At 39.8% G+C, this 18,659-nt stretch overlaps 1 protein-coding gene across 1 annotated transcript in view; it reads left to right on the top strand.

Annotated features, from left to right (window-relative positions):
* CNTNAP2 (contactin associated protein like 2) overlaps positions 1 to 18,659 on the top strand; it is a gene marked incomplete at its 5' end in the record, with an annotated part of 659,794 nt that overhangs the window by 534,109 nt on the left and 107,026 nt on the right. Inside the window, one exon of the mRNA XM_026074688.1 lies at positions 1,386 to 1,556. Within this exon, the coding sequence (XP_025930473.1) occupies positions 1,386 to 1,556 (171 nt within the window). The remainder of the gene's footprint in view (positions 1 to 1,385; positions 1,557 to 18,659) is intronic.

Below are 18,659 nucleotides of genomic sequence, written 5' to 3'. Positions count from 1 at the left end.
CATAGCCTGATTAACTCACTGAGTTATATATCTCAGTCTGTTACAAACATGAATTTCCTCTGTACCAAGCCCATTTGGTCACCTTTTCACCACCCACATGTGCGCATCCATACACACAGTCTCAGTTACAGCTTTCCTCCTGGGATTCGTTAAAATAAAATGGAAAGCTGCTTCTTTGTTCAAATCCACTCATTCTGCATTTTTGAGAGAGGCAGAAGTAAATGGAGGAGATGGGACAGAAATATGGAAGGAAATAGTATTTATGTATTGAAACCTAAAGCCTTCTTCTATTAATTCAGATGTTCAATTTCAATTTGAATAGACATTAATAGATTATACAAACTATAACACTTCTAACTGCTGGGTGTGGGCCAGTGTTGTTGTATAACCACTATTAAGCTTCTGGAGCTTCAGTATGTTCATTTGTATTCAGCCAGTGCTAACCAAAGAAATAATTGTGTTATCATCTAGTTTGGTAATCAAATAATGGAAAACTGATCTTAGGGAGTTTCGGCTGGAATGGGAAGTAGTTTCTTGCTGTGTTTGTTAGCTGGAATACTAAGCACTCAGCTATGGTGAGTTAAGGAGTGATACTTTAATAAATTTCTGAGTCTGGATACATATGCATCCTGGTGAAAGTAGAATTAGCCATCTCGCTCTCTCATTGGACTTACCGTATCATCTATACCTTATGATTTTTTTTCTTTGTCACATAATGCTGCCTTACACAGAATGTTGACTGCCTTGCTAGCAAAAGGATTGCTATAATCCTTGAATATTATTAATAACTGAGTTTCTCCACTGGAAAAGTATTAGGGGCCTGTGTGGTATATATTCATTCTGTCCATATTGCTTAACTTCATTTATCAAATTTTTTTCTGTGATACATATTAATAGACTTGTAACAGACATGGCTGTATTTTCAGAAGAAATGGATGCAGTTGTATAGAGTAAATTTGAAGGCAGATAAATTATACATGAGGCAATGTATGAATGTGAAATATGTGCCTGAGGTGGCATAGTCACCAAGCTGGTGTTTTGCCTGTGTGCTTGATCTCCCATGTATTCAGTGTACTCCTACATGCTTAGAGTTATGGAGTAACTTTACTGTATTGAAGCCTCCTCTCAGCAGCACATTTGTGTATGACTGAATATCATAAATTAGTAACTCGAAAATATATGAACCGTTAATGCATTCCTAATTTTTTGAAACCTAACAGGCTGTCTCCAGCAAAACAAAAAGTAGATAGTAGAATTGAGGGTGTATTTTTTTTTTCACTGTAGACAACACTGAAACATGCATTGACATTAAAAGCTTCAAATTTTCTGACAGCTTCCAGGGAGCACTGAAATGTATGTATTTTCTGTCTATCCCATCTCCATAGGGAACTACTGGAACGCTGCTTCTTTCATTACTTCCTCCTCCTACCTGCACTTCTCCACATTCCAAGGGGAAACCAGCGCCGACATCTCTTTTTATTTCAAAACATCGGCCTCCGATGGAGTATTTCTTGAGAACCTGGGGAACACGGACTTCATCAAACTGGAGCTGAAATGTAAGTACGTGCTTTCCAGCCCTTCTCTTGTAACCTGGAGCAGGTTCATGTCAGGTAATAGATTTGAAGAAATGTGTGTCATTCAGCAAAGTGTGTAAGCTCGGTAAATTGAGGGAAAAAAMCTCTCAGTCAAGCCATTTGGATTGTTTTCAAGCTGCCTTACATGGGAGGAGCACTTGAAGTGTACTTGAGGTTTTTATCAAGGGGAGAAATAGCAAGAAAGACAGAACTTGTAACATCAGGTATAAAAATGACACAGATCTCAAAGGATTTTTCAAAGTTATATGCCAAATTTATTTCTTTGAAGTGTGTGTCTGCAGCTGTTTGTGTTTTTGTATTTTATCCCACAGTTGTTCTGCACATGCGGGCAGAGGGGCAGGGAGGGCGGGAGGCCATCCTAATCAGCACTGAAAGGAGCCAGAGAGCTGAAAACTTGCATGTGATGTTTAAAATCCCTGAAAAGTGTCATAGAAATAAATCTGTATTTGCATTATCTGTTAATGAAATCACTGATCCAAAAAAAGAGGCCATAATGCTACCAGGAGGCAAGTTAGTTTTATTATTTAAACCATTTTGAGTAGCCCAAGGGCAAACATTGAAAAGAAGGTGCCAAAATCCTCAGCAGTATCAAAATTCTGCTTAGTGAAATCGAAGCAGTTTCATTGGGGGGGGGGGGAAGTGTTTTATGTCTCCTTTGTTCTCCCTCGATCCAGTTTACCGTGACATAAATGGGAGCGGTGACAAGACGGCTGTAATCTGTGCAGATGTTATTACAGCCCTCTAGCGACCCATTATAACAGCACGATTGCATGAATGCTGCAAACTCCCTCCCTGCACTCCAGCGCCATTAAAATAAGTTTTGGTTCTGTTCACTGCAAGGAGCTGCTCAGGGAGCACAAGGACGTAGCTCTCAATATTTATGCACAAAAGTGAGCATCCAAAGTCACTAATACTGAAAGAAAAGAAATTCTTTGCATATTCCAAATAATCTATTTTTTTTATGCAGATACAGTGCAGTTTACATGCACATGTTTAAAACAAAATGCTTTTTCAATGCTTTCTGAAGTCTGAACACACAAACTAGAGTGTGGGAATTTAGAAAACACTAGAAAGCTCCTTTGAAATGTAACTAAATTTGCCCCCTGGGTAAAAATAAAGTACCAAGTTCCAAGTGGGTAGCAGCTTCTTTTGGTCTTTCCAAAAGACGATGTTGCTTAATCCCAATTTTCTGTAATCCACAACTGGGTGCAAATCAAAATAGTTCTTACTGAATCAGAGGGAATGTGTTTGTTTATAAATGGGCATGGTCCTTTAATAATAAAGTGGCTATTGTTTTTTTTATGTCAATGTGAATTTAAGCAGTGCTTAACTCAGTTGAGGTGGGCATCTCCAGAGCTCCTTATTCTTCTCCTGTAGGGAATGTGTTCTCAACCACTTTAGATATCAGCCCAGCCATGCTCTTAACTTGGTGTAAAGGTGATAATAGCAGTGGATAAAGGCGACTTGAAGATGACTAATTCTTTTGAACTTGACAGAGTTTAAATAATACTCACGCTCAAGTAAGTCACTGAATAGATACTGAATAGATGAAAAAAGCATGTAAGAGTCTGCTTAAATGCATCCTTGCCCAGATCATTAACTTTAAGCCTATGCTTGAGACCCACAGATTTTGCTGTGGCTTGGCGTATCCCTAAATTCAAGCACAAACTCATGTCCTGAATCTAAGCCTTACATTGCAAATTCTCATACAAATTACCACAGAAATTGAAACATCATCTGCAAAAACAGTCTATAAAGGTCAAACATACTATTGCTGTGTAATAAACTCTTTATTAAAACTATCCTGACTGTATCTTCTAAGAAGTGTGGAACAGTTCATTTGAATACTGTTGTATTTACTGTACCCTTTCTTTCCAGTTTCCTGGAAACTAGACTTGAAATTTCCTGAGCTCCAGAAAATAGTCCTTGCTAAGACTGGAATGTTCTACCAGTCACAGCTCAAAAATTACATGTTTATTTAAAGGATTTTAAATGGAGATTTCATATGCATTTTTTAAATTCTAATCTGCATTTATGTTTTGTTGGTGTTTGTTTGAATGAAAAGCAAAATTTCCAGATATCAGAAGTTACTTACATGGCTTACTATAGACTCTTCTGCTTACTAAAAGCGTTTGCTTCCCCTTGCAGAAATGCCATAAAAATTAATGTGTGATTTTGTTTCTTAATAGAAACATAAATAAAGTCAGTATGGTAATTGCAGAATTACCCTTAAAACCTGAAGACGGTTTCCTTTGGCAAATGCTTTCTAGCTAACCCATCAAATTCTTTAGTAGGACCACTACCACCAATTTTGTATTAAAGGTTTTTGCGCAATGGCAGTTATTACATTTATTGCAAGATGCCACCGACATGTCTTCTTTTTCTTCAGCAGTGGGTGTGGTGGTGTTGTCTGTTCATTGCCTTCTTATATATGTACAGTTCCTATTGAAGAGTGACTTCTTACAAAAGCTTTGCTTGATTTCTTTAATTTTTACAGTTGCAAAAGGCAAATGTTGAAATCAGTGTCCTAGAGGCAGACAGTTCAATTTCTTATTTCTGCTTCCCTTGCCTGTGAAATACCTGCATATGCCTGTAATACATGGTTAGTGAAGCATGAGTTTAGCACTATAGACCAGGAATTCAGAGGTTTTAAAATATCCAGTATTTTAATCAGCTTGCTGTACTTTGTGAATAAATCAGGGAAACAAATCATTTGGTCGATGAAGATTCTTAAATTCAAGTCTTTGGAAAGGAGTTTACTAATGCGTGGTTTATTCTGAGCACAAGAGTTGCCACTAGGAATGGTCATTAAAATATTTTATTGGTATGCTGTCCTGAAGCTTCTTAAGGTCTAATAACTTCACAGATTATTTTCTAATGCTCTAGATTTATAAGAAAATGAGGGGGAATCTTGCAGTATAGTGAGTGCCTTCATGGTCCTTCAAGAAAGCCCTGGACTGCCATCTTTGAGGAGAGGGAGAAAACAAGAAGAAAGGGAAGAAAGTGTTTCTCTGTTTAAGAAATAGCTTTTTCAAACAGCTGACAAGGACTGTCATGAAGAACACAGTGATAAAATGCTACTATGAATTTGGCTGAAGTTTTTGGTTAGCCCATTTATCATGCAGTTCCTCTTGCAGGCTTTTGCTTGTCACCATTCATGGAACAGTTGGCAGAGATTTAGAATGATCTTAAGCCTCAGTTTTTACATACCCCAGTAAATCTACAGAACCCCATTATTTTTACAGCTGACTGGTCAGCTGGCAGCAGCTAGGCTTAGAAAGGAGGTAGTTGGGTAAAGTGTAAATTTTTCTGTAACGCAGTGCTTCCAGTAGCCATACGTCTCAGATCAAAATTTCCAGAACTTTTTGAATTTAAAAATGCYGAGAAAAGTGAGAGGAAAAAATATGTTTTTTCTTTTAGGATATTTTTACACATTTTTAGGAGGGTTTAATTTAAAACACAGTCATCCTGTGAAAACACTGTTTTTTTCATTTCATCACTTGTATTACACCCCCTACCATGGTCCTTTTTTCCTCTTTTAACTTTGCTCTGCCATTTAGGACCCAGAGRTGTGTAACCTGTGGTCTACAAAGCCTGCCAGGGTAATGATCTTGGACAATTTTTTTTCAGTGCCTTTCATAAAAGCAAGCCACTGGTGCAAAAAGGTTGCATTAAGTTGGGAAATTGTTTTGGCAGCACCCACCATCTTTCTCAGAGACCCTCATTTCCTTCGCCAGTGTGTATGCAAAAATGCACACAATTTACTGTGCATTCTCCATATAACTATACCGTGCATGTGCAATAGAGTTGTCTCTTGCTCTGTGGTGTGATAGGGAGTTGACTGCAGTATGCAGTACTTCTGTGAACTGAAATAAGCTGTGGCCCATCAGCTAAGTATATGTGTTCTTATTACAGATCTAACTGCTACAGCTAACCAGTTTCAGTTGGCCATTGCCTTAATTCATCCTTTGCCTTTAGCTCTTCCCCAGTGGTTAGGAGCAGACCTAGCACTCGTGGGACAGATGAGATGGTAGCAGTCTGCATATCACCCAACAGCAGTACAGATACTGCAGGTGCTTGCAAGCAGTCCTAATTATTTTATTTTATTAAGCACTTCAGGGTTGAATGTTGCCAAATAAAACATGCCAAGAATTTCACTTTCAAAATCTCCAGGACTTTCAGTTTTCCTCCCCATTCAGTTCTTCCCTGCAGTCACTCCTCACTGTAAATGCTACCTTTGTGCAGCTGTGTCCTGCTAGGGCTTTTTGGAAAGAGCACCATGGGGCAGAGGAAAATAAACCTCTTGGATGCCAAACTGTATTGCAGGCAGGATGCTACCTAAAGTCTGTCTGAATATCAACTTGATATTGATGCATCTGACTAGTCAAATTAGCAAGAATGTGGTTTTGAACATTCATGAGATTTGGGTTGAAGACTGTAGGGAGTTACAAATATGAAAATACAACTGCCTCATGCCTGTGAGGTGTTTGTCAAATATACTAAATTTAAAATTTTCTGATCAAGAAAAATACAAAATTTTGGAAGAGACGTATTCCTGAAAACAAAATTTGGAAGGGACATATTCTTGAAAATTTGGGAAGAAGCATCTACTCTCACTATTTTGTAGTTAGATTCCCACAATACTGTTGCTCTAGAAAGCCGGTTGTGAATTAAACCATTTGCCAGAAAACTCTCCTAATGACACAGTCATATTATTCTAATGAAAAAGGTATTCTGCACACTTCTGTAGCTCCTTTCATCCCAGCACTTCCAAGCAATTTACAGATGCTAATGAATTGTGTCTCACTGTTATTATTCTGAAGTAAGTAAACAGTAAGTCAGATATACAGAGGAAAAAATATGAGGCTTAAAGAGATAAAGGTCAGCTTGTATTTGATCCTGGCATGAGCGTGTAAGGGAGGAAGCAGCATTCTTATTAATTTCTTGTTGGAAAGCTAGAAATATTTACAACCCCTGCTTTCAGAGATGTCATACAGCTGATAACCCCTGCAATGCAAGCCACCCTGAAAGTCTCTCCAAGGAGCGATCAATGAAGTTAGCTGCTGTGAAAGGGACTGCATGGAGCAGTTTGCTAATGAGAGCAGCAGTATGGCTCTGGGATAGGTCCGCTTGCTCAGTGGGTGAGGGAGGCTGAAAGCACACTAATATCTAAAGTTTGCACTTGAAGGGAGAAGTCCTACACTGCTTCTTGTGCTTGGCTGTTTCTAGGCTACTTATGTCTAAGTAACTCCTCCAAAATCAGACAAGAATCAGTGACAGACCAGGGATGGGGATTCCCAGTGCTGTTTGCTTCTGCCTAGGCAGCATTCATTCCCCCAAACTGAATGCTCTAGCACATGACTGATTAATATATTTTCTTACTAATGTTTAATAACTTCATCACTTCTTTCTCCAGAGGCATCCTAAAGTGGAACTCTACCATATCAATGAGTTTTCCCCATATGTTAATGCAAATGCAGCTTGCATTTTCCACTGCTTTATCTCTGTAGCTGGGTAGGAAAACTGGTGTGACCTTCATTGTCTTTTTTAACTGAGTTGCTATTTTGCTTTCCTAGCAGAAGGCCACTTAGTTGAAAGTCAACCCCCTAGGAGAACATCGCATTAGCCACACATCAAATGATGTATAGGACACTGAGGAAGCTTTTCATCCCAGGGGACAGTAGGAAGCCATCAAATTAGATGCAAAAACATTAGATTTCTTTGGGGAACTTTTTGACCCAAATGTTTTTATAGCATCATTTACCAACTCTTGTCCTATTCCAGGACAATAGGAGAGAAATAAAACAACCAAATGTCTGAAGAAAGGCAGGTGCCATTCTTTTAAAGATAAGATGAGGTAGGTGATGCAGAAAAATAATTTTCAAACAAAGGCAGTTTATGGCCCRTCTTAGGCACAAGGATACAGGTGGAACTGGCCTTAATTAGTGAACAGAGATAGGTGCCTGGGGTGGCATGTTGGGAGCAAGCCAAAGGCAGGAATTAAAAGTCCCAAGTGAGCAACTGGCTAAAACTGACCAATAAAAAACCCTAGGCACAGAACTGTGGGGAAATTTAGACCATCTAAATTTGGTCAGTAGCTCCTCTTTAGCTAGCTTGGACAGGTACAGGTTGCTGGGTACAAGCTGCTCTACTTTGATCTGCCTCAGTGTCAATATGGCATTCCCAGACCTGTACCGCACCCTACAGCATCTCCTCAGCCCTGCCTCTTTCCTTTCAAGGGTGCTGGCATGATTTTTTCCTTGCCCCAAAAGCCACTTTAATAATCACTTTATGCCACGATGTTTTACAAATCAGTTACAACTCGCATAAGGAAGTGCAAGGGGGAGCTGGCTGGCAATAAAAAAAAGCATGGCTCTCCCTATCTTCAGTTTATATTGCACTGCGTACATGCAACACATGGCATACCATCTCTAGCCCCATCACCCACTAGCTCATCACAGGTCTTTCCCCTCATTTCCAGTCTAATTTGTGTTAAGTGCTGGAACTTCATACACTTTGTTACCTTCAAGTATGCTGATCTTTTCCCTGCAGAAAGTAAATATTTGCTATACTGCACAGAATTACTGTAAGTCTTAGGCATGTAACAGAAAGACCTTCTGTCCTTGAATTTAGTTCCTTGCTGCCACAGACAACCACAATGCATAATCCATATTGAGCTCCCTAATTAAAAATAGCTTGATTTTTTTTGCCTGCTGGCCGAATTTTTCAGACCTTCATATCTCTGYTGGTCAGAAAACTCCTGATTTCTGACTTATTTGCATCATTTGTTTACAGCCATTCATTCTTGATTCAGTATTGTTCTTTAGCTGAACTAATTATTTTCCCTACCTAGCATTTACTTTACTCCCCCCCCCCTTGTGTATTTATGGAGCAATCATATCTTCTCTCAGCTTTTAATTGCTATGTTAAGCAAGACAAACTCACATTGTCCCTTTTCATAAGATAATTTCTTTTGTTCCTTTCTCTTGTTATGCTAATAGGCTTCTCTCTACTCATTTCACCTTGAATTCATCTTTCTTAAGCACTGGTAATCAAAACTATCCACATTAATTCTGATAATGGTTTACCAGTGCCTTGTATAATGGCATTAATACTTACCCTGCCCAGTGTATCCTAGGAATTTTTGGTTGATTATGCTGGTTAATAACAACATTATGCAATATTTTGAGCTTTTCAACTTTGTTATTAGCAAATTTTTCTAGCCTTTTGCTGACTTATGCAAAGACATTCATTATAACATTAAATAAGGTCTGTTCCAAAACAAGTTAGAGATCTTCTAATTTCCTCAAGACCCCTATTTCATCCATTTTCTCACCTATCTATACAATTCTATTCTCCCTCTCCTTTAGGAGAAAATCAGATATGCTAGATGTACAACAATTCTTTTACTCCAGAAGTCTGAGTGTTTTTACTCAAAGAAGGATATCCATTACACTGATTTTATTAAATCCTTTATACACTTTCATATTCTTTGTGTGCTGCTACACATTAGAAAGTGGTCTGCTTCGTTTCGTGGCTTTACATGTACTCTTACCTTGCTCAATTGCAAGAGCAAAATATGCAGACTAACTCACTAAACTATGGTAAATCCATTATTTTAGATTATCTTTGTCATTTCCTGTAATTTGAAATGAAAATTTTTACATAAACCTAAAGTTAACAAATTGAAAGGTGAAGACATGCTCCTCCTGCTACTCTTAGAAATGAGTGTGCAACTTCTTGCATTATTTTGTATGGTAATGAGTAGCAGGATGCCACTTTAAGGACACTTGGTTAACTTCTCCAGCCCAACTTTGTCATTGAGTTTTCTTCTTTAAGAGAGGAAACAGCAACATATTCCAAAACAAACTGGAAGGCCAAGCTTTTCTTCCTCTCTTTCATAGAGAAGAGCAAATTTGGTTTACTTCATGGCTGGATGCATCCCCTAAAAGCCCAGGTCACAGAGGCTAAATCCACCAGCAGACTAAAGCATCTCAGTGCAAAATTTTGATACTCAAAATACCCATTTAGCTGCCACCTAGCAGGAAACATTTCAAAAGTCTATACCAGCCTAAATTTCCAGAAGAATTTCCTAAAGATGCATCTTCTGGCATGCCCAGATGTGCCAATGTCTTTGTAACACATGAGAAGCACCTAAATTGCTCTGGTTTCCATGGGGTAGGTGCTGCTCTGCCTCTGTCACACAACCAGACCTCGTGGATGCTCTCTTCTCCTCTGCCCCAGGAGTTTCAGACATCTCACTCCCACCACATCTGTGGATGCTCTGACCACCAGATTATGACAAAACAACATCTATGAATATCTTCATCTTTTCTTCACCACTTTGCAAGAGTAATGGTATTCTCACTGAACCAGAGACAGAATGAAGGGATAAACCTAGTGAGACCCACCTGAAAAAGGACAGAGTACTAGGTGTTGTTTTTTGTTGTTTTTTTTTCCCCTGCCAAATTTAAATATTTTAAAAAGCTCATCTCAAAGGATAAGTGATTTTGTTAACAACCTGCCTGTGGAAGTAACAYGAATCTCAAGTGCTATTTCAGTAAGTATACAGCCCATGCAAACTCTGCAATCATCATCATCCCGTACATTGAACTGGTATGGGTGAGGAAATCTGAAATGGTCCAGTGAAGCTGCATTGCTTCCTCAGGTTATAACCTGAATTCAATGGGACTTCTGTTCCTAATTGGTCTAGATATTTTTAAGAGTCTCTCCTGAGTGATTAAATAGAGTCTTAGTACTTTGTAAACTTTAAGTTAGCCTTTGTTTATGAAGTGTTGGCAATCACTTAGCCTATTGAAAGTCTTAATTATTTTTCCTTGCTTTCACCAACACAATTCTGTTTTGAAGTGGAAAAGATTTTATGCCAATAAAGAAGGTTTAATGAAAGCAGAAGTGGTTTTAGTAATAATAAAATTGTAGCCTTGGTGCTGCAAATATTTATGCACATGATTAATTCAATTATGTCAACAGATTTACTCATGTGAATATAATTATCTGAGTATTTGCAAGAACACTATAATGTGGTTAATGCTAAATAATATAGAGTTTCTGCCATAAGTTTTCCTATCACTTTTACAGCATTTCATCATGCTTTAAATACTACCTTAAAGTGATTTAAATCATGATGCAAATGAATTAATTTTTAAATCCTCCTTGGTTTAATTTCTCTCTACCTTGCCTTGTTACAAGTTGTTCTGAAGACAAGGAAAAGGAGTGTTCCTTCTCCAGAGTTCTCAGTCAGGAATCTTTCAGATGTTCGATTTTTTACATTTAAAAAGGAAAGAAAAGAGTCATGTAAAATTTTAAAAGGTTGATAAAACCATGAAACAATATTTCTAAAGAATGGCATGAGAGCAGTTACCAGTACAAGACTGCCATTGCACTATCTTGTATAATTTAGCCTTTTTACATCATGTTGATCTGAACATCTTTGTAAAGTAGAGSTTGGCTCACTGTAGTGTATTTTGGGCTTTTTTTAATGCACTGCAGATAGCTTTATATTAATATGGATACTAAACAAATTTTATATAGTTATAAATCCTTTCACTCACCCTTTTATGTTTTCAGTTGCTACAGCAGGATATAGGAATTGGTCTCCTGTTGGCTTTACATTTCATGAAACTCATTCATGCAGTGAAGCAAAGTAGTTACGGGAAGTTTTCTAAACTAAGGAGGTCCCTCGCTGACATATTTCAAAACTTAGTACCTGCAAAACAGCTGTGCCTTTTCTCCTCTGTCAGTGTTACAAGTGTTTTCTACCTCTAATTGCTATGAAGTCAAAGCACTTTTTTTTTTTAAAACCTCCAACACATCAGTTCTGTCTCCCATTCTTGTATACCACTCCATGATACTTTAGTATTTTTTGTAGATTTTTTCCTGCACTGCTGCAGAATAAAGAAGTAGACAATACCAAAGACATTAGCACTCATTTTCTTTTTGCAGGTTTTATCCTGTATGTTTGCAACAGCAATCTACAAGCATAGTTTTCACAGAAGACTATCTCTGTTTAAAGCTTTCAAAAAAGGGAAGCCAGTTAGCAGGATCAGTCCACCCTGCAACCCACTCTTCATATACAGCCTCACTACATTGAAAGTAAACTTGAGTCAGATTTTTGGATGGACTTACTGTGTTGGGACAGTGCCGAGTGCAACAGGGTCCTTACCCTGACCGCAACTTCTGGACAGTCAGAGAAATATATAATAGTRAAAAATTGCTTATAAAACAGCCACTACAAAAGACTTCTATGGCAGGAAGGGGAGAGGGAAAAAAGCTTGTATCAGCATGCACACCTGGACAGATTTTAATATTTTGGCAGCTGCCACCCAGGCATCTAAATACCTTTAAAATTCTTACCGCAATTTCCAGCGGAACCTACATTTAATTTACAAACTACAGAATAGAAAATACACCAGAAAAGAAAAGCACATGGGCAATGTGCTCTCTCAAAACCACAGCATAAAAGAGTGACAATCTTGATGTCTACTTTGCAGGCCTGTGGCAGTCTCTTACCACTTTTAGTATGATGCATTGTTTACAGTTCTGGCTGATTTTTGACATTCAAATGCTAAATGTATAAGGGGTTATTGAATATTCTCTATATCTACTTGTAAGTATCCAGTTCTATTGTTCAGCATTTTTGTAGAACTGTGCCAACTTGAAAGCAATTTTTCATAAAAAAGGGACCTCTCTCCCCTCTCAAAAAGTACGCCTGATATTTTACCATGCTCTAACTGTAATCTGATTTCATGAACATTARCATCCATTTTTATTTTGCCTTTCACCCACTAAAAATAACTACCAATTACAGCAAACCCTTAATAGGCTGCATGAAAGAGTTCACAGAATCACAGAACAGTTGAGGCTAGCTTGCCTCTGCAAATCTAGTCCAACCCCCCCTGCTCAAGCAGGGTCACCTACAGCATGTTGCTCAGGATTGTGTCCAGACAACTTTTGAATATCTCCAAGGAAGGAGACTCCACAGCCTCTCTGGGCGACCTGTTCCAGTGCTGTCATCCTCACAATAAAGAGGTTTTTCCTCATGTTCAGAYGGACCTTCCTGTGTTTGTTTGTGACTGTTGCCTCTCATCCTATCACTGGGCACCACTGGAAAGAGTCTGGCCTCATCCTCTCTACACCCTCCCTTCAGGTACTTATACACATTGATAAGATTTCCTTCCTCAGCCTTCTCTTCTCCAGGCTGAACAGGCCCAGCTCTCTCAGCCTTTCCTCATACAAGAGATGCTCATCCCTGCATACTTGGACAATGTTCCTATGTTCCTCTCAAGTGGCTTGTGCCTGCTTCCATCTTCTGTGCRCTTCCATTTGAATTTTGCCAGGAGCTCCTTGTTCATCCATGCAGGTCTCCTTTCCCCTTTGCTCCACTTCTTTCTCATTGGGATGCCCTGTTCTTGAGCTTGCAGAAGTGATCCTTGAATATTAACCAGCTCTTTTGGACCCCTCTTCCTTCTACAGCCTGGACCCTTTCCAATGGGATTTTTCTAAGAAGGTCCCTGATGAGGCCAAAGTTCGCTCTCCTGAAGTCCAGGGTTGTGATCCTACTTTTTGCCCTGCTTCCTCCTCACAGAATCCTGAACTCTACCATCTCATGGTCACTGCAGCCAAGGCCGCCCCCGACCTTCACATCTCCAGCCAGCCCTTCCTTGTTTGTTAGTACAAGGTCCAGCAGCACACCTCTCCTTGTTGGCTCCTCCACCACCTGTGTCAAGAAGTTGTCACCAATGCTCTGCAGGAACCTCCTGGATTGCTTGTGCCTAGCTGTGTTGTGTCTCCAGCAGATATCAGGGTGGTTGAAGGCCCCCATGAGAACCAGGGCCTGGGATTGTGATGCTACTTCCAGCTGTCTGTAGAAGGCCTTGTCTACTTCTTCCAGATCAGGCGGCCTGTAGCAGACATCCACAACAATACCACCCACATTAGCCTGCCCTTTAATCCTTATCCATAAGCTCTCAACCCTCTCATTATCCACCCCTAGGCAGAGCTCAGTACATTCCAGTTTCTCTCACATGATGGGCGAGTCCCCCGCATCACCTTTCTGGCCCATCCTTCCTGAAAAGGACATAGCCATCCATGGCAGCATTCCAGTCACACAACCTATCCCACCATGTCTCTAACTGCAGTGAGATCATAGCCCTGCAGCTGTACACAGATCTAATTCTTCTTGTTTATTCCCCATGCTGCATGCACTTGTGTACAGGCATTTCAGAGAGGTATTCGAGCATATGAGGGGTGCAAGAGGATTCCCCATAGTCTTGTAGGTACTTCCTTGGCTGCATGCAATTGCTGGAGGTATCCCCACTTGAGCCCTGTTTTGCTGACTTTATGGTCTCTGTAACTCTCCCCTTCCCCCATCTTTCCTAGTTTAAAGCCCACCTTACCAGGTTGGMCARCCTGTTGGCAAAGACACATGTTCCCCCTTTAGTGAGGTGGATCCGATCTCTCCCAATCATATGGGAGTCTTCAAACAGAGTCCCACAGTCACAGAAACCAAAACATGACACCAGCAATGCAACCAGTTGTTTGCTTTGAGTATCCATCTACTCCTCCTCCCATCCTTCCCCCTCACTGGGGGGAATCAAGGAGAAAATAACCTGGGCCCCCACACCCCTGACCACCATCCCCAGAGCTCTGAAATCCCATTTGATACTTTCCAAATTGCCCTTGATATTGTTGATACCCACATGGAAGAGCAGCAGGGGTTAACAGTCAGACTGGTGGACAAGCCTCAGCAGCCTTTCCATGACATTTTGGATTCAAGCCCTGGGCAGGCAACAAACCTCTCTAGGCAAGAGGTTAGGTCAGCAGATGGGTACCTCTGTCCACTGCAGCAGGGAGCCACCCACAACAATCACTCACCACTTCTTCCAGGTGTTCCCGCGTGGCACAGGGTCTGTCAGCCCAGTTGCTTCACTTGAAGTCATGCCCAGCTCCTCCTCAGCTTGGAGGGCACTGAACCTAACTGCAAGTTTTCAGGAGCAGCAAGAGCCTTACTCTTCATACAAGAAGTGACTGGTTTCCAACTTTCATCTTCTACAGAGTTACAACTTACTGTTCCACACAGCACAGAGCCTGTCTGCATCTCCACTGCTGTTGGGGATTGAGACTCTTGAAACCACAGTCTCTGAAACTATCCTCTCACTTATCTTCTCCAATGTTATGCAGCCTGCTGACTTCTTCCCATAACTCCTTTACCTGGCAACACAGCTCATCCACAACAGCCCACCTTCTGCAGAAGAGTTGACTGTCAGCCCCAGCCTCACAAAGAGGCCCCAGGCACTCCCTGCAGCCTGAGACCTGCATCCACCATCAGAAGGCCTCTCTGGGTGGAAGCTTCTGACACAGCTACAGGGGAGTGCACTCTGCAGCATGTCATAACCATACCTGARGCATGCTACTATGACTGGAGACAAAGACACCCTCTTGCAAACCACTGCACCTGCTCACTRCCCCAAGAGCAGGGCTCTGGGCTTGGCTCTTATATATGCCTCTCCCTAGCCTTGACTAACAGGGTGCTTGACCCACCCCAATCAAGAGTCAGCTGAAACAAAGGCCTCAGCTCCCTCTGATCGGGGCAACCAGCAGAGCTCATTAGCAGCAGCTACGCTTGGCTAGAGCTTCTCCCAGGAGAAGTTAAGACCTCTTGTAGCTGTCCTTGCCTAGCTCTCCTTACCTGTCAGCAGCAAGCACCCTCTAGTTTCTCAGAGAGTCCCCAGAAAGCCCCCACAACTTCCAACAAGGTTCTCAGAAGTTCTAAGCAGAGCCCAGACACTGGTGCACACACTGCTGTATCTGTTTGCTGTCTCTGTTAGCTGCACTCATAGCTGGTTTTCCCCTTTATTGCGATATCTTCTACTGCAGGGGACCCATTCAGTTTCATGGTAGAGTCTTTCAGTTAAGAGGATATAATGAAGTGTATTATAACCCACTACAGATAGGAAAGCACACTCCTCCTCTCCTTTTCCACTCAGTGCACTGACTGCATTTCCCTTTGTGTGAATCCTCTCTCACAAAAGAGACCCAAAATTATTGGTCCTATTTTTTTTAAGTTTTAGTACCTTTCATGAGATGAAGCAGGCAAGTATTTACTGGAAGAGGGCTGAATGGGAGGTAACATTGTCTATTTGAAATTGCATTGCCTTAGAAATAAAGCAAGTAGGTATTTTTTCAAACTCTACTCTGACCAGCTGATGTCTGACTTTAAACAAGTCATTTCACTTGCCTTTGCTTTGGTTCCCTGTTATATAGGGGTGGTAATGATGTTTTTCTTTTTTGATGTCCATGGCTAAAAATTGCTACATAAACTAAAATATAATCATAAAAATATGAGTTGTTTCCAAATGCTTATGTACCAAATAGCTCAAGTGCAGTTAGCATAACTGAAGTAATTAGTAAATAATGATAATAAACAATTATCTTCTGAGGGCATGTTTGGCCTTTGCAAAGTAAGATCATGAGAAAATTTGGTACTTTCATTTAAATGTAATATTTTGTATCCCCTGAAGCAATGTTAAATTCCAGCTTGAATATGAAGCTAATCTACTGTGTAGGAAGGTTGGTATTTTTGTTTGGTTGTTTGGTTGATTGTTGAGTTTATTTTAAAGTTAAATACAAATAATTAATTATTAGTCATTACCAAAATCAAATCCCTCCTTATTTTTTAGTCCTCACAGATGCTCACTCGCAATGACGAAGGTGCTGTATTCAATTCTGTCTCCCCTTCATATTGAGCTTCAGCTCGCTAACATAATGGCTTTCTACCAGAAACAAGCTGTAACTGAGAAGAAAAGTGCTACATCTAATGGATATGCCTCTTTCTAAAAGCAACTTCTTACCCTTCTGAGGGCAGACTATASTTGTGAATAGCCCACTCTGATACGAGGACTGTTGAAACAGTGCAGCTATAAATGTGCGCTTGAGGAAATGACTGTACATAGTATCCCATTCTATTATTCCCTTAAATACTAAAAAAAAACAGAGGGAAAAAAAAGTGCTGCTAGCTGAACTCTGTATAAAATGGCAATCAAGAAGCACTGAAACATGCCTGCAAATGTTTTAGAATATATATAGACAGGGATGGAAATTGGTACAAGCAGCATGTGCGCAACAAAATTAAGTTTGATGCCTCAGACTAACCAGCAGAAACAAGAGAATAGTGAACTATAATGTACTGTTTATTTATTTATAAATAACATTGTAATTTCTCTGTCTTTCTTAATGGGACTCAAGATGAGTAGTCATGCAGTGGAGAAAAGTGGAAAATGCTGGACTCTGTGATTTACTTTCTGAAACTGAATCAAGCAGGACACAGCAATAATGCACACTGTAGATGGCAGAAATGTGGATCACACTAGCAAAATCTGTATTTAGTAGGAACAGTTAGAATCCTCTAGCCACGTGAAGGCAGAGGAAAGCCCTCCAGGTGCCGTGCTCCAGAATCACCCCTTTACTGTATAGTGATACACCATTGGTAATTGCTGTACTTTTTAGTTTCCTTCTTCTACCTCCAAGCATTACTTTTGCCTTATCTAGCATGAGCTTCAACAAGCTCACGGTTATGTTCTACTTCCATCCAAACACAGAGGCAAGTATTCAGCATTATAGCTAATCAGGGGAAACAGATAACAAACTGATTATCATCAGCAAATGACTAGTGCTACAGTCCATCAGCCTTCTTTTCCACTGAAGTTGTTGAAAAAAAAAAATTACAGTGCACTTAAACTAACACCTTGTAGAGAAAATAAGATGCTGTCCTTCAACTGCCATGGCAGGAAGCGAACCATATACCAATATACCTCTATACCAAGCCTTTCCTACCTTCAACTTCTGCCTTCCCTTCACTTGCCTTTTCCACAAAACTTTTCTGCTATCTGCTCTCCCATGAATTTTCCAGTACTGCGCTGCAATGTAGTAGAGTACTTCTGAGGCGCATGGTATATACTGAATATCTAAGATTAAAACCATAGGTGAAGATACTAAATTTCAAGGGCTCGGCATGGAGACAGCACAGTAGGCAAAGATGACTAAGAGGGAGTCTAATCCGATATAGGCAATGAAGATGGAATAAGAAAATGACTAGTTATTCAGTCAGGAAAACAGGTATATGAAAATGCATTTTAACAATCATAAAACAAAATGCCAAAAGAAGGATTTCAGCATTTTTAATTCACATTAATCCAGAGAGGCTTGGTTCCAGTAGACAGAAGAATAGGATTTAGGTTTATTTGTTCAGTTGTTGAAACCACTAGTCCCATTATAAATCTTACTAAAAATAAGCTGGGAAAGCATCATGGAAGATGTAACAATGTAATGTGGAAGAAAACAATGTATTAAAATTTGCATCTTTTAAACATGAAATAAAATAGTTTATTAGTGTGCAGACTTGTCTTACAATGTGACAACATAATTATATTCATTAAAAAAAAGCACCTCTTGCCTAAACAGACCAACATCTCCCAGCAGATCAAATTCCCTGTCCATTCACAAAGAAATGTCATTGCAAGTTTGCAGTGACCAGGTGTAGATAGTGCACACACAGCTGAGACTGAATCAGGTGCAGTCTGGCTGCAAACTAAATGGTGGAGAAAATGAGGATCAAAAATACAAGAAAGGCAGGCACTCCAAAGGAGGCTCATTTCTGCATTTGACAAAGCCTTTTTCTTTTTTTTCTCATTCTGATTTCTTTTGATCTGTAGGATACTTTAAAAATTCCAAAGTAAAAATGTGAAACAAAACACACTGACAATGTCATCAGAAGTTTCAGATATTCTGAAGAATTCTGAATCCACAAAGAATTTCTAGAAGAGTTTAATAAATCCTATTCACCATAAATGCAGTTTCTTTAATCTTGGTAAAAAATGCCTTTGCATTTATATCAGTATCTTCTCTAAATATTATGGTATCACTTTTTCCAAACCTTCAATGGTTAAAACCATTCACTTATACATGTTTTCATACCTTTACCTTTCATCAGGAAGCTAATTTCTTTTCTCCTTTCAATAAATGTTTCTGGTGTTCCTACTATTGAGG

The sequence above is a fragment of the Apteryx rowi genome, unplaced genomic scaffold (assembly GCF_003343035.1).
Source record: "Apteryx rowi isolate R43461 unplaced genomic scaffold, aptRow1 scaffold_395, whole genome shotgun sequence".
In the NCBI taxonomy this organism is placed as follows: Eukaryota; Metazoa; Chordata; class Aves; order Apterygiformes; family Apterygidae; genus Apteryx; species Apteryx rowi.
This window is presented reverse-complemented; position numbering and strand designations above follow the sequence as displayed.